General features: G+C 44.4%; 1 protein-coding gene across 1 annotated transcript in view; it reads left to right on the plus strand.

Moving 5' to 3' along the window:
• Cul4a (cullin 4A) overlaps positions 1–14,382 on the plus strand; it is a 36,476-nt gene extending 22,094 nt beyond the window's left edge. Inside the window, exons 11-20 of the mRNA XM_051182017.1 lie at positions 1,608–1,800; positions 3,293–3,397; positions 3,554–3,664; positions 3,741–3,826; positions 4,249–4,356; positions 6,431–6,544; positions 8,983–9,088; positions 9,433–9,605; positions 10,504–10,656; positions 12,868–14,382. Coding sequence (XP_051037974.1) covers positions 1,608–1,800; positions 3,293–3,397; positions 3,554–3,664; positions 3,741–3,826; positions 4,249–4,356; positions 6,431–6,544; positions 8,983–9,088; positions 9,433–9,605; positions 10,504–10,656; positions 12,868–12,963 — 1,245 coding nt within the window. The 3' untranslated portion in view covers positions 12,964–14,382. The remainder of the gene's footprint in view (positions 1–1,607; positions 1,801–3,292; positions 3,398–3,553; positions 3,665–3,740; positions 3,827–4,248; positions 4,357–6,430; positions 6,545–8,982; positions 9,089–9,432; positions 9,606–10,503; positions 10,657–12,867) is intronic.
• The last annotated feature ends 1,204 nt before the right edge of the window (positions 14,383–15,586 follow it).

Raw genomic sequence — 15,586 nt, forward strand, 5'->3', positions numbered from 1 at the left:
AAGGTTCTGTTCTGCTGGGCATTTTTGCATGTGGATTACTATGAAGATGATTTTTTCTTATGCTGTACTGTCTAATTAATAACAAGTTAGTTTATTTTGGTGATAAAAAATAAAACAAGGAAGTGTCACACAGGTAGAACACATAAGTTTCTAATGAGGAACTATAGATTGTGGCTTAGGTTAATGATTAAGAAAACCAGTCCCAGTAGCCCAGCTGGCTTAAATTCTTTTAACCTTAATGTTGGAAGGTGTGTTCACAGGTTTTGGAGTGCATCATAGCTGAAACAAAGCTTTGAAAATAACTTAGGCTAAGATGTTTCTGTCAAATAGCTTTGAAGTGAAAAACCCAAGAGGACAATCTCAAGTTTTAGGCACATAGTTGAGTGAGAAACTCCTTAAGGTCAGGGAGCAAGAGCAAAGCAGCCCAATTAACATTAACTGATGTGCCTTTCTTGTTAGGATTGGTTGATGACCAAAGGTAGTCATTAATTCCTTATACCCTTTTCTGCCATTAACCTCTTTATTGATATGTATATATGTATGTCTATATATACATATATAGACATATATATCTATATCTACATAGATATATATAACTGGATATGCACCCTCAAGATTGAAAGTAGAGCTGACTGGTTCTTTTTCATATATAAAAGTTTAGGTTTGTGAATTCTTTAAGGTTCCTTGTAAAATCACCTTTCAAAGCCAGGTGGTGGTAGCGCATGCCTTTAATCCCAGGGGCAGAGGCAGGCGGATCTCTGAGTTCAAGGCCAACCTGCTCTACAAGAGCTAGTTCTAAGACATCTAGGGCTGTTATACAGAGAAATCCTGTCTCAAAAAATTGTTTGAGTGTGAATATACACAAATTCTTGGGATAATTTATTTTTCACTTGTAATACATTAGTTTAATCATGTAAAGGGATGGAAAACATGCTGCTTCTTACTTGTATTCTTTGTAATCGTTCTTTTGAAAAATAGGATATAACCACACTGTAACTTTTATATTGCCTGAAAAAATTTGCTGGGGTATATAAGCTATAAGGGAAAGGATAAAGACAGAGTTAAATGAATTAGAAGGAAAACATAAGAATGAGAGAAGGAAATCACCAGGAAAATAAAGAACAGAGAATATAAAAGACAAATAAAGGAAAGGTCTGAAGGAAACCATCAAAAGCGTGAGCTTGTCTTTTTCCCTGGACCCTTCAGATAAAAACACCACAGCACATGCCAACTCTCCAGGCAGCAGTAATCTCTGCTCTCTGTGAACTGACACACACTGGCACAGCAGTTTGGTCTGTCTACTGCTGTGTTTCTAAGCTCAATTTAAGACTTTGCCTCAGTTCCTACCTTGTGTCCCTCACTTACCAGTACAGCACCACTCAGCATCTCCAGGAGTGATGCCAGGGCTGATGCAGAACCTGTCTGAATGCCAGGCACCACCTGCCCGTGGGGGATATGAAAGGTATCCACAGTCATGGCCACATGTAAAGAGGGTACTGTCAGTATCGAGTGAGAAAACAAGGGCTACCATCGTGTTGAGAAACAGCCAAAGATACTCTTTGACTTCCTAAGCCTGTTGCTGACTTGGTTATTTCTTGTTTCCATAGACCTTCGGGACAACTATTGTCATCAATCCTGAGAAAGATAAAGACATGGTCCAAGACCTGCTGGACTTTAAGGACAAAGTAGACCATGTGGTGGAGGTGTGCTTCCAGAGGAATGAGCGCTTTATCAACCTGATGAAAGAATCCTTTGAGACGTTCATCAACAAGAGACCAAACAAGCCAGCAGAGCTCATCGGTACTGATACAGTTCTGGATGTTTTTCCTTTTTCACATTTAAAAAGATTTGTTTTATGTTGTACATGTGTGTTCTGCTCAAGTGGAAGTCAAAGAGCTTTCATGGGTTCTCAAGAACCCCTGTGGGTTTGGGGACTGAACTCAGCTTGGCCACAGGCACCTTTACCCACTGAGACATCATGCTGGCCTTTTAGGTGCCTTTTAAATATAAGTGCTAGGTGTGGGTACATGCTTTTAACCTCAACATTCCCTGGATAGTGAGTGGGCGAATCTCTGTGAGTTCAAGGCTACAAGGCTAACTTGGTCTACATAGCAAGTTCCACACCACCCATAGTTACATGATGAGACCTTGTCTCAAGAAAGAAAAAAAAGAAAAGGAAAGCTGGACATGTGGTGAAGACCATTGATCCTCACACTTAGGAGGCAAAGGCAGGTGGATCTCTATGAGTTTGAGGCCAGCTTGGTCTAGGTACAGAGTTGCAGGGCAGCCAGGGCTACATAATGAAATACTATCTTAAAAGAACCACAAAAACAAAGAAGTCAAGAAATGAAAAGGAGAAGGAGGAAGAAGAAACCTCCACTGTTTTTTTTTCCTAGCCAGGTTGAGCACTGTGGGAGAGTCCAAGCCTTGTTAGGATGCCTATGTTTAGCTGTGTTCATGTATGCAGTTTCACATCCATGAGGGGATGTGTTACAGGGACTGAGCAAAGACCTGAAGAAGGGAGGGTTGGTGGGCCAGGGCTTCTTGAGGCAGGGCTCTAAAGCCTCTTTGCTGATGGTCAGTATTGACCCTTGTCCTGACTGTGAGAAACCCCAAGCAGGTGTGTTCAGTCATTGGCCTCTGGGTAACATTGGTGTGAGTGCTCTCTAGTCACTACCTGTCTACTGCACACTCAAACAGGATAAAATGAGCTCAGATAAGACAGTTGTAATAATTGCCCTGTGTTGTTATTTCATGATACCAGAATAACATTTAAAATTCCATACTCCTGCCAGGCAGTGGTGGCACATGGCTTTGATCCCAGGACTCGGGAGGCAGAGGCAGGTAGATCTCTGTGAGTTCAAGGCCAGCCTGGTCTCCAGATAGAGTTCCATGACAGCTAAGGCTACACAGGGAAACACTGTCTCAAAACCAAAATAAATAAACTAATTAATTAATTAAGAATTCAGTCTGAGTTTGATTTTAAAAAGAATTATTTTTTTAATCTGTGGACTTGCTAAAGTTCTGGAAAGATACATTCTCAGTACCCTGATAACCACCAGTTTTAAAAAGTCGGCTTGCTTCTCGGCCTGCAGTGGTGGTATTTTGGGAACGTTCCAGAGTGCCCAGTTGTTTCCTGGAACATTGAGAAGCGCTGTTCGGGCTTCTGTGTTTCTTCCCTTGTTGCCCTTGCTGCCGTGTTGGTGTGACACCCAGGGCCCTGTGTGTACCAGCGCTATCTCACTTCTTTGAACCCACACCCGTCTTCTGATTGGAACTCTTACTCTTCCAGCTAAACATGTGGATTCAAAGTTAAGAGCAGGCAACAAAGAAGCTACCGATGAAGAGCTGGAGAGGATCCTGGACAAGATCATGATACTGTTTCGTTTCATCCATGGTGAGAAATGGCCATATAGCCAGATGAGCATATTGGCCAGCACTCAAGAGGAGGAGCTGCCCTCTGACCCAGAAGTAGTCCTGAGGAGCTTTTTGGCAATGGAGTGCAGCATGTAAACTGTATCTCTCAAGTCTTGGTTTTCCTCTGTTTGTACAGGCAAGGATGTCTTTGAAGCATTTTATAAGAAAGATTTAGCAAAAAGGCTGCTTGTGGGGAAGAGCGCATCAGTGGATGCAGAGAAGTCCATGCTTTCGAAGCTCAAACACGGTGAGCTCAGGGTGGGCCGGCTCGCGGGCGGGCACCACACACAGCTCTTTCTCACCCACTCCTTCACATGTCGCAGAATGTGGAGCTGCCTTCACCAGCAAGTTGGAGGGCATGTTCAAGGACATGGAGCTTTCCAAAGACATCATGGTTCACTTCAAGCAAGTGAGTTGCTTCTTCTGTAAAACTGGCTCAATGGGGGCCAACAGTTTGTCACATTGTAGCATAAACCAATTAAAGAAAATTATTCCAGTGACATTGGAACACAACTATATTTGAAAGACTGAAGTAGATCCACAAGTGAAACTGTTTTTAAAATTAGACAATTTCCAGGCTGGGTATGGTTGCACACATCTTTAATCCCAGCACTTGGGAGGCACAAGCAGGTGGGTCTCTAGTTTGAAGCCAGCCTGTTTTCTACATAGTTAATTAAGTTCCAGGACAGCCAGTACTATGTGGGGAAACTTTGTCTCAAAAAAAAGTACATCATTACACACAAACACACACACACACACACACACACCATTTCTTCTTCAATGCATTAAGTATTTGTCTACTTATTGTGTCTTGGATATCTTTGTTTTTAGCATATGCAGAACCAAAGTGCACCAGGCCCCATTGACCTCACAGTGAACATACTAACCATGGGCTACTGGCCCACATACACACCCATGGAAGTGCACCTCCCTCCAGAGGTGAGTACAGCTGCTGGGCAAGCCCACTCAGGTCAGACCTGTTCCCAGGTCACCCTCTCCACGTCCTGTAACCCTGGAGAGTGGTATTTGAAAATGACCTCTTCAGTCACAGTCAGAGACACTGTCCCTATAGGTCATGTCCTCCTCTCCTCCATCATGAGGACACTGGTGTTGTTTAGGGCCCTGTGTGTTGACTTGAAGCACTGTGAAGATCCTGAAGTGGAACAAGGAGTTGTGAGCTCACTGAGCTAAAATCCAACATGACCACACCATCAGTGATGCCTGAGAAGGAAGAGCAGGGAAGACCTCCTGGTTGACTGACTGTCTTTATCTCAGAGAGTGAGGGTTGTTCCAGAGGACAGAGACTTGGGGACTGCAGAATCCAGGACAACAAGGGGAAGGCTGGGCCTTCTAGGACAAGGTCACCACTCCTTCCAGAAACTCTTTTCAGTTCTCAGTTTCCTTGTGTGGACCCCACTGGTCTCTGAGGCCTTCTGTTTGTCTCCATCTCTGCCCTAAGTATCTTCACCTCATACCAAATAAGCAGAGGCCCTGTAGCTCAGCCTGCAGCCCGCATGTCTAATTTTCCCTTGCCTTTCTTTACATGGTGCCCCACACTTCCATCTTTCTCCTCACTGAACCCAGTTAGATCAGCTCCTGGCCAGTTTCCCCCACTGGCCAGTTTCCCCCACTACCTGAGTGCTGCCTGCCATAGGCTTGACCACTGGGGGTCAAGTTTATTTTGTTTTCAGGCATGTTTGTGCCTCAGCAAAATCTCTTCCAGAAAACCTCCATGTTGTCTCTGCCCTGCTAGCTGTACCTAATCATACCCTGCGGGGATCATTTTTCCTGCTGCCTAATAGGCCTCTCAGAACACTGCCAGTGTTTTCACTTGTTCTGAAATTATGCAAACTTCCAGAAAGTGTGCAAGATGGTTCCTCGAATGCCTGTGTTTAGCACTGGCTATGTAGATGGCTTCTCTTTCCTGTTTAGTAGGATGTGTGATACCTTTGCCTTCACTGCATCAGTGCAGGCCTCCCAGAATTGTCCCCAAGCACTTCAGATGAGAAAATGCTCACTGGTAGGAGTCCCTTGTTTAAGCTTTGCCAGCTGTCTCCAGTGTATCCTTGACAGCTGCTGTGGTTGGGCTATCTTTTTACTTTCTTGAAAGTATCTGTCTTGGTCTGTTTTCTGTTGTTGCAACAGAATTTATGAAACTGGGTAATATAATTCTAAGGGCTGGGAAGGCCAAGGTCAAAAGGCTTCCAGTGGTAAGGTAGAGAAGGGGCTCAGGGGAAGTAGCCAAGCTGCCGGTGACGGCGAAGCCACACTCATTCCCTTGATGCCTGTGAGGTCATTCAGTGTGCACTGGGCATGCACTTGTGAGTGTCCATGCTGTGACAGAACTTGAGAAAAACCACTTCCTTTGTCTATGGTTTCAGAGGTTACAGCCCAAGGTCAAATGGATCCAGCCCTTGGAGACAGGAGCACCCATGCAGCATAAGCATTCAGGGTCAAGGCTGCTCATCTTATGGGTCCAAGAAGAGGCCAGGGACAGGACATACTCTCAAAAGCATATCCCCAGTAACATGCTTCCTTCAAACAAGCCCTACCTTTGAGTTTCCAGAACTTTCCAATGCTATTAAATTACTTATTCATTGATAAGGTCAAAGCCTTCGTGACTCAGTTGCTTTCCAAAGTCTATCAGCTGGCAGCCAAGCCTGGGTGGAGCACATGAGCCTCTGTGGGACTTTTCAGTACAAACGGTGACAGTGTGTGTCACCAGCCCTAGCCAGAGGGAGAGGAAGTTGCTGGGCTAGAGGCACCATTTGACTCAGAGTACCCACTGGAGGTGACCAGCAGGAATGGGTGATGCCTGAGTGTCAAGCACCAAAACAGAAAAAAGCCAGATGTTGTAGGAAGCTCTGAGGTCTCGGGCCTGTGGTGTTACAGGTCGTAGATAGAACACAGAAAATAAGTGTCAAAATCTGGGGTTGCCTTCTCAGGTCGGCTGTGCAGGCTGTGACAGCTCAGTGAGGGTATGCTCAGTCTCTCATATCTCTTGGCTTGGCAGATGGTCAGACTACAGGAAGTGTTCAAGACTTTCTATCTGGGCAAGCACAGTGGCCGGAAGCTGCAGTGGCAGACAACACTGGGACATGCTGTGTTGAAGGCGGAGTTTAAGGAGGTCAGTTCTTTATCCAGCACTCCTGTTTCTTCTATTCTGCCAGGATGTTAGGACAACTTCCAGATTGTTATTGAACTCCCATTGCTATGAAAGGCAAGATTTTTTTTTATTTATTTATTTATTTTTTTTTTTTTCCAGTATGATGCAGCACTAGCTTTTCTTTGTCAATACAAATATCATGTAAAGGGTTAATATTCTGCTTAACAAAAATCAAAAGTAAATTAATCAACAGAAAATAGTTTACCAGGGTCGGGGAATGAATCAGTAGATAAAGTGCTCATGCTGCACAGCCATGAGGGCCTGAGTCAGATCCCCAGCACACAGATGAAAGGTGTGGCTCCCAGCAAGGTGCCACAGCCAGTAGAGTCACCTGACAACAAGCCACAACCAGAGTTGATTCCTCAGGCCCCACATGGTAAAAGGAGGGAAACAAATCCCACAGTGTCCGTGACCTCCATGAATATACCATGATAGTCACACCTGCACATACAAAAACACAGTATATTACTTAACACATCTGTAATAGCCATGCCTGTGCTCGCCTATAACCTAAGCAGTAGGTGTGCAAGGGTGTGCAAAGACAGGGGTGAGGGTCGTCACAGGGACTTGCTGGCCATCAGCCTCACTATTGAAAAGTAGTGAGATTCCAGTTCAGTGAGAGACCCTCAGAGAAAAGGGTGGAAAGTGGCAGAATGGAGCACTGAACATCCTCCTATAGCCTCTGCATGCACACCAGCACACATGTTTACACAGTTACACACCACACATGCAATCATTAAAGAGTAGTGGGTGTGAAAGGACAACTATACAAGCAAATTTGAATCCCAGTGTGGTGAGAATGTGCCCCAATTTTCTGCTTAAAAAAAAAAAAAAAGAAAGAAAGAAAGAAAAGGTTGCAGATTAAAATACAGTGAAGTGTGGCTGTAGGTTAGGATGCTGATGGATACCAGAGAGAACCAGCAGATGCAGCTACCAGAGGGAATTGAGCTGTGTAGTGTCACAGAGAGTAGCATGTACAAGTTTGACCATATAGATCAAAACCCCAGATTATCTACTTCTTTGCCTTAGTTCCAGCTGTAAAAAGCAACCTATTCTGGTGTTCCTTTGTGTGTACCTGCATGCATCAGCCCAAAGAGTCCAACAGCGGGCAGAATAGCCAGAAACTAAGTGCACACAGCTCTGATCCCATACACCAACAGCGAGGTCCACTACTGAGCCTTCTCCAGCTGTTCCTTTTTCCTTTCTTCTTTCTGTTAGCTGTTATGTCTTCCTTCTGTTGGAAAGGGCCATTGAGCACATTTTGTCATGTGCCAAGAACTCAAGAGGGAAATATTTCAAGATTTCCACATGTTCTCTTGTCGGGTCACTTCAGTTAGAGCTGGGAGTCCTTGCCAAGGCATTTCTCAGATCGGGGGCTAAGAATGCTCTCTGCTGTTACCAGCGGTCTCATAAAAAGGGAGAGACACGGGCTGCATAGGTATACAAGAGAAGCATGTTACCAAGCAGTGCATGGGAGAAAGCCTTCACGTTCACATCTAACTCTAATAATATATAAATCATGTAGAATAGAGTCATGGAGAATAGAGCCATTATTCTACTATGCCACATACTGTGTATGTGTCACATACACTCTTCTGCAAGATCTTAGCAAAGTCTAGTTCCGCCTACAGCCAAAAAGCAATCAAAGACACAGGTGGCTCCTCAGACAGTATACAGTCCCTGAAGCTTTCTGCTCATGTGATTCAGGGCTGAGGTCCAACAAGTGGCACTCAACACTGCTGCTCCCCCAAAAACCCTTCTGTCTTCTCCAGGTGAAACTGCTAGATTTCATAGTACTGGCTGGCATGTGTGCACTGGTACATTGTAGATAAGAAAAAGGGACCATGGGACATCGGAAGGCAGACTCTGTCCTCCAAAGAGCAGCCGAGCAGTGGAGATGGAGCTGATGGAGCACTCTGCAGGCCTTTCTTTCCCATGCTGTTGCCCAGCCTTCCCGTGCTCCACCCACAGCCTCAGCAAGCCATGTGTGATGGTGTGTGTTCATGAGCCCAGCACTCAAGAGGCAGAGGCAGGAGGGCAGAAAGTTCAAAGCTACCCTGGGATTGTATAGCAAGACATTGTCTTAAAACCAGTAACAGCAGCAAACAGATAGGCCTGCTGTCTGGAAAGGAATGTTAAAGCACAAGGAGCAGTGGGTTCTCAGCAGCCTGGACTGGCCCCACTGGTGGCTTATAGGCATGTGTTGTCATATCCAGCTCTAAGACAAGGATTTTGAAGTGTAATTCCTAGTAATTATTTCATTCTTTTACAATTAGTAATTTCTTCTTATTGGTGGTGTTAGCAAGTTCTGAATTCCCCAAAATAGAGTGCATACAAAGCAGCCTGTTGTAATTCGCAAGAGTCCAAGCAACCTCTGTGATGGCTTCATTTTCTTAAAGGGGAAAAAGGAGTTCCAAGTGTCCCTCTTCCAGACATTGGTGCTGCTCATGTTCAACGAGGGGGACGGATTCAGCTTTGAAGAAATAAAAATGGCCACTGGCATAGGTAGGAAGATTTCTTGTGGCTTTTTTTTTTTGGGGGGGGGTCTCACTATGTCACATTGGCCTATCCTGGAATCCACAGAGATCCACCTACTTGAGCCTCCCAACTGCTGGGATTAAAGTGTGCACCACCACCCCTGGCTCCTGATACTACTGTGTTCATTAAAAAGCGAAGGGGAGGCTGGAGAGGCAAAGTGCTTCCCCAGCATGCACAGGGCCTGGTCCCACAGCGGGGGGGGGGGGGGGGTGAGGAGAAGGTGTAGACCCTGTGTTCTGCTGTCTGCGCACACTCTTGCCCTTGTTGAGTCTCCTGTGTTTTGTGACATCTGCCTTCTTTGCCTCCCTCAGAGGACAGCGAGTTGAGAAGAACACTACAGTCTCTTGCCTGTGGTAAAGCACGGGTTCTGATTAAAAGTCCCAAAGGCAAGGAGGTAGAAGATGGAGATAAGTTCATTTTCAATGGGGACTTCAAGCACAAGTTGTTCAGAATAAAGATCAATCAGATCCAGATGAAGGAAACTGTAAGTGCCAGCTCTCTCTTCACTTTTGTAGTCTCACTATGGAGTTCTTAGCTTTTCTAGCAATGTCTTGACTGTTAGAGATCAGAGCACATGTTTGAATCTAGTGTAAATGCAGGGTTTGAAGTAGTGCCTTTCATGTATCTTTCATTAATTTTATGTTATCAGTAGAGGCAAAAGTTGAGAACTGTAATAGATGTGTCCATATATGAAGTCATACCTTCCTGTATCGAATGCCAGCACAAAAGAAGTGCATGGTATTTCCAGAACTAGAACCTGCCTCTGCTTTGCTTGGCACAATTCAACTGCTCCAGGCTAGATCTTGGAGGAAGAACATACAGACCACAGAAGCAGCAATTTCAGCAGGGAGGGGAGGAGGCTCTCAGTTCCCCAACCTGAAGCTAACACATTGGGTTCTAATAGCCTCTTCATTCCTAGAAATGCTTAGACTATGCAGGTATATGAGAGAGTTCTTATAGAGTATGGGGTTGGGGGCTGCTGCAAAGCAACTTTAATTATCAGATTACTCCTTTCCCATATACAATGGTTGTGTCATTCATCACGAGGCTTTCAATTTGCCGGACAGAAAACATACTCAAATTCCTCAGTAATGCAATATAAGGCAGCAAGAGATGTGTCTCAGAGGTTAAGAACAGTGATTGCTTTCTAGAGAACCTGAGTTTCCAGTGTCCACGGGGGCTCCCAGCTGTCCTGTGCTGCTAAGAAGCCTTAATACAAGCATTTGTATAAGACAAATACAAATCTTAAAATTACTTCTACAATTGTTAGTTTCAGAGTCATGCACTTGTGAAAAGTTGAGTTTTCATAGAACAAACTAAAATGTAACAGAGCAACCCTGAAATGTCTTTACATGCTTTTCACTCTTTCTCATTTTGTCCAGGTTGAAGAACAAGTTAGCACCACAGAGAGAGTATTCCAGGATAGACAGTACCAGATCGATGCTGCCATAGTCCGAATAATGAAAATGAGGAAGACTCTTGGTCACAACCTTCTAGTTTCTGAATTGTACAATCAGTTGAAATTTCCAGTAAAGGTAACTTCTGTCAGCACAGTTGGATGTTAGGTTTGTGCTCAGTCACAGAGCTTGCTGGAGTCTCAGTGTTCTAGCATGTGACTGACATCATGGGGCCTGTGTGAGCAGAAGCCAGCACATGTGATAGCCAGGGCTCTGTGCAGATCCTCCCATCAGCACCCTGGAAACCAGACTCACTCTGCTTCTCCAAGCTTGTTGTATGCTTGTGCTTTCAGGAGGGAGTGGAGGGCCACGAGGTGTCAGGACAGAGGTTCTTCCCTAACTGTGGCACGAAAGCCACTCCCTGGGCCCTTGTGGCAGTGCTATGGGTAACTGCTGTATTCAACATTCACAAGCTGCATAGCATTTTCTACTTTGAAGATATAAGTCAGCCTCAGGCTTGTCCTTCTTTCTTGTTATAGAACTGAACTCTGAGATTCTGCAACATGTGAAATGCAGATAAGCTAGGGGAGCATTACAAAAATATGCCATAAAATAAAACCTACAATGCATTGTTAGTTAGCTCAGAATGTATTGAACTCTTGGGACCTCTGGCCTTTAGCATCTGGAAGTCCCTGGTTACATGACATCTGAGTAGGTCCTTATCAGGGAGTCACGCTGAGACAGGCTGATTAGTCAGTGCTTTAAGGACAGGTGCATCAAGTACCTGGCCCCTCCCCTCCATGATGATGGGTGCACAACCCATCAATCTTGTTATTTCCAACCCCAAGCCAGGGCATCTTTTTGTCCCTTTGCAGATGAAGTGATCTAGTAATTAAGTGTAGAACGTAGTGTGCAGCTTGGCAAAGCTCTAACCCCTATGTTTTTATAGCTAATGGTATGTTCAGCCCTATGTAAAATGCATGGCCTGCCCCGACTAGAAGGGTTTGCTGTTTGGGAAATGATGCTCCCTTGGCAGGAGGCCCTGGCTCCCAAGTACTGCTAACTGATTTGCTATTTCCTACGGCAGCAGAAGTTAGGCAGGTGCCTGTTGGGAAGAGACTCTGTAAGGCTGTGGACTCAGCTCTGGTCTTAGTTATCCACGCAGACTGAACTCTGACTGACATGGGGGTACACATCTTTAATCCCAGCACTCAGGAGTAGAAGTAGGCAGATCTCTGTCCTTTGAGTCTAGCCTGGTCTACATAGCAAGTTCCTGGAGAGTCAGTGCTACATAGATAGACCCTGTCTCACAAAGCAAAACAACAAAGGCAGGGCTGGGAGTTTGTGGCTATTCCCCTGATTTATAGCCACATAGCGAGTTAAAACAGTGAGAAAAGGTTCTGTAGTGATGTAGTGACAATGACAGTTAGACTTTTGCAGTAACATAGCAGAACTACCTTGTTGATGTAGCATATCTGGTGTGTATGGAATGGTAAGTTTGAGCACAAAGGATGACAATGGCTGGAGATGGGTACATACCCATGATCCTTACCTTGGTAGGAAGGCTGAAACAGGAGGATTACTGCAACTTTGAAACCAGCATGGGCTACATAATGAGTTCAAGGTCAGCCTGGGAAATAGAGCAAAACCCTGTCTCAGAATCTTAGCAGGACCAACAAGATGGCTCAGTGGGTAAAGGCATTTGTTACAAAGCCTGACATCCTGAGAGCAACCCACCAGGTGGAAGGAGAGAGCTAAGTTCCACAGGTTGTCCTCTGGCCTCCACACAGGTGTCCTGGCATGTGCCCGTGTTCTTTTGCACACAAAAGAACTAAGTGTAAAAATATTTTTTTAATAACAGCAGCAAGTTGGACAGTGACAGCATGTGCCTTTAATCCCTGCATTCAGGAGGCAGAGGCATTTGGATCTCTGTAAATTTGAGGACAGCCTGGTATACAGAGCTAGTTTCAGTACAGCTAGGAATACACAAAGAAACCTATCTCAGAAAACCAAGTAATAATAACAACAATAATAGCAAAATAAGAATGGACCACCACAGCATGGTCAGATTTTCCTCCCACATATGTGAGAACATGCGGTGCCACATTTAGGATTTGCCCTGTTTACACGCTCATATAAGGAGGTAAGGAAGCCAGGTGCAATCATCCCTGTGCAAACATTTGTTCAAAATGTGATGTTAACATGATTGTTTTGCAGTTATCAGTGATCTTGGTATAAATATGTCTGTTGTAGAGTTTCATGTTTTTGTTATGTGTGTCATGCAGGATGTTAAGTTTATGTTTGTATGTTTAGTGCCCTATCCTAAAAATTTTGATTTCTCTTTTCTAGCCTGGAGATTTGAAAAAGAGGATTGAATCACTTATAGACAGAGACTATATGGAGCGAGACAAAGACAGTCCAAATCAGTACCACTATGTGGCGTGATGCGTCAGCAGACTGCCGTCTCCCAATGAGACAAACACTAGAATGCACCTGCAGAGTGTGAACATGGCTGCTGTGCTGTTTCCAGGTCCCTGCAGCTGCAACTGTGGGCGCCTGGACTCAAAGCAGAGAACATGGTTCTCGGGTCATCCTTCCCAGGGCGCAAGGACTTGAGATGTCACACTTCTTCCTCTCCATTCTTCCTCTCCTCCTTTGTTTCTGTACTCTGACTTTAGATTGAACATGCTCATTTTAGTTCCTTCACAAGCTCTTGTACCTCTGGCAGAAAGCCACGGGCTTGGTGTGTTGTGTGTGTGATTGTGGGACACAGTGGAAATACCCTAGATGCTGCATTCTTCCCCAGATGAACACTCAGAGAGGGAGCCCTGGGCTGGGCAGTGGGAGAAGCCCAGTCCAGACCGCCACTCAGCTCTGCACCCTAAGCACTGGCCGCTGTTCTGTGCATTTTCAAAAAGTTCCAAACTTTGGCTTCTGTAAATCAGGTTTCTAAGTGAGGCCCTGATGTACCAACAGGACATCATGTCTGTCACTGGAGATACAGAGTCCGTCCAGAAGGCTACTTGTCATTTGTGTTTAGGGGCTTGGGGGTTTCATGTTTGTTTCCATGCTGGCTGAGTGTGGAGGTCCTGGCTTTGGCTTGGGGTGACTGCTGTTTGACTGTTGAGGTTGCAGTTTGTGTGATGACCATAATAAAATTGGGCCTGGTTTCATAATCTTTCGTAGGGACCGTCTTGGGTCTCTGCCCTGGCACTCAATGGAGCTTAGTTAGTTTTGTCAAAAAGCTAAGGATTTGTTGGTGCCTGGTGACATACTGTGTGTTCACACATGAGGTTGAGCAGTAAGAACAAGGCTCCATGGCGTTGGCATGGTGATGATGACAGACACTTTTGCAACATTTAAAAGTATTTTATATTTCACAAAGTAGCATGTTTCATTTTGATTAAAAGCTACCAAAGGAATTTTGATCATGTATAAGTGTTTAAAGCAATATTTTCTGGAATATACCAAGTTTATATAACTCGATTTTATGCTAAATTATTAAAGGATTCTCCCTTTTTGAAACATGCATGTTTAAAATTCTGACATCTTTTGGGTTCCCATATTAAAATCCTTACTCTTTAAGTATCATTTCTATATTTGTAAATTTTCATTTATGAGTTCTATGATATGTGGTCTCTGAAAGACCAAATAGATTTCTATTTCTACTTCTTATATTTTAAGTTCATTGTGTCTACAAATTGTTAATATTGTAATTTAATGTAGACTTACTTTGAATAAAACTAGTTTAATTGGCCTTTAAATTACTTTAATAGAATTTTTGGTATGCAAACTACACATTCCTCCTAACTGTTCAGCAGCCTTAACAACTGACAAATTAAAGGAAAACACCTGTCACTGTCATATGACTGTCCCTTTCTGTCTCCTCCACTAAGGCACTAGTTCAGCAAGATAGCCACCAACTCATTGCTGCCCCATCTCTCACTTAGCAACCGTATTCAGTGTCTTACCAGAGTGAAACTTAACCGGGAAAGCAGTCAGGAGGCTGAGGCAGGAGGGTCCCATGTTCAAGGCCTGCTTGGGCCACAGGGTTGGACAGTAAAACTGTCTTTAAAGTGAAGGGAGAGACTGAGGATGTAGCTCCTGGTAGAGCACTTGCCCAGCGTGCTTTGTTAGCAGGGCTCTGGTTATGTCTGGCCCTCAAAAAAGGAAAAAGGATGGGATGGGCATTGTCTCTCACTTTACAAGTGTACTGTACTGCACGGTGACTCAGTGGATAAGGAAGGGCCCTTACTACCAACCCTGATGATGACCTAGTCCCAGGAGTGCATATGATGGAAGAGAACCATCTCCAGTAGGCTGCCCTCTAACTTCCACAAGCATAACATCAACATAAGAAATAAGGATGTTTTTGAAAAATGTGTATAGGTAGGTGTTTTGCTTGTGTGATGGCTCTTGGTTGTCAACTTAAAAACCTAAACAGCAGCCAGGGGTTGGTGACACATGCCTTTAATCCCAGCTCTCAGGAGGCAGAGGCAGGCATATCTCTCTGAGTTCAAGGTCAGCCTGGTCTACAGAGCTAGTTCCAAGACAGGCTCCAAAGTAATACAGAGAAACCTTGTCTCGAAAAACCAAGAGTGAAAAAGAAAAAAAAAAAAAAAAAAAAAAACCTATGCAGTTGGACATACCTGTAAGCCTGTAAGGGGTGTTCAGTTCAGTTAACTGGATCATTTGAGGTAGACAGACTCATCTTAAATCCAGATCATTTGATGTGGGAAGACCCATCCTAAATCTGGAAGTTTTGCTTTTTTGCAAGCATGCCGCTGAGGCATTCCTTCACTGGCATTAGGGCCTACTTATTACTTATTCAGGATTCTACCATATTGTGAAGACCAGCTGAGGTATCCAGCCTTATAGACAGAATTATTGGATTCCTGAACTTTTGTCAGGAAACAGGTATTTATGAACTAACTGGACCCAAGCCTTAAGCCAATCTAATAAGTGCATATACATATACATACATACATAGAGAGTCTAGAAAGAACCCTGGCTAATACAGGCTCCATGTATGTCTATGTACCAAATGTGTGCCTAGGGCCTGTATAAG

This window comes from Phodopus roborovskii, unplaced genomic scaffold, assembly GCF_943737965.1.
Source record: "Phodopus roborovskii unplaced genomic scaffold, PHOROB, whole genome shotgun sequence".
Taxonomy (NCBI): domain Eukaryota; kingdom Metazoa; phylum Chordata; class Mammalia; order Rodentia; family Cricetidae; genus Phodopus; species Phodopus roborovskii.